Consider the following 837-nt stretch of genomic DNA (forward strand, 5'->3'; position numbering starts at 1 on the left):
GATTATATATATATATATATATATATATATTAAATAAAAAGATTGAATTTATTTTTATTTCTATCATGTTTGTATAAATATTTTTTATATTACATGTTAAAATGTAAATTATAAAATGACTTCATTTATTATAATATATATTTATATTTATATTTAATTTTTTCCAAATTCAGATGTGGGTGGTATACCTGAGTGGGTTATGAGCTTACAAAAAAAAGTGACCTGGGTTAAATCAAATATAAATATAGCCGCCAGTAAATTAAAGGTAATTTATTTTTTATATTCATTATATAACTCTAAATTTTTTAAAAATATGTGTCCTATATTAAAAAATAAATATAATATATATATATATATATATATATATATATATTTTTATTTATTATTTTTTTATTATATAAAGGAATTAAACAAAGCAGCTGGTATTCCCAATGTCATTAATTATTTGAAGAAAAAATATGAGGATAGTAATAGTAGTGATGATTATAAAGGGTAATCCGATATTTTAACGTTTGTAATTTTTATTTTTTTTTGAATTTATTATTTCTTATTTTTTTTGTGTGTATATAGATGATTTTATTCTCTACCTTTTTTTATTTTGAATCATTTATTGCAGATGTAAAGTTGTTGTAAAATCATAAGATTTAAAAAAAATATATATGAAATATAATACGTATATAAATAATATATGTGTATTATATTATTTATTAAAAAAAAAAAAAATAGAGGAATAAAAGTTAAAATTTGTAATATTTTAATCCTCTAATCAATTTATTTATATCACATTATATATATATATATATATATATACATTTGAATACATTCTATTATGTTTCC

At 16.2% G+C, this 837-nt stretch overlaps 1 protein-coding gene across 1 annotated transcript in view; it reads left to right on the top strand.

The window, feature by feature from the left end:
- The window catches only part of PRSY57_1006300 (PPPDE peptidase, putative), a gene marked incomplete at both ends in the record, with an annotated part of 1,252 nt that extends 756 nt beyond the window's left edge, over window positions 1-496 (top strand). Inside the window, 2 exons of the mRNA XM_020114848.1 lie at window positions 174-265; window positions 404-496. Coding sequence (XP_019970394.1) covers window positions 174-265; window positions 404-496 — 185 coding nt within the window. Of the gene's footprint in view, window positions 266-403 lie in introns of the transcript that reaches the window.
- Between the last annotated feature and the right edge of the window lie 341 nt (window positions 497-837).

The sequence above is a fragment of the Plasmodium reichenowi genome, chromosome 10 (genome assembly GCF_001601855.1).
Source record: "Plasmodium reichenowi strain SY57 chromosome 10, whole genome shotgun sequence".
Classification (NCBI taxonomy): domain Eukaryota; phylum Apicomplexa; class Aconoidasida; order Haemosporida; family Plasmodiidae; genus Plasmodium; species Plasmodium reichenowi.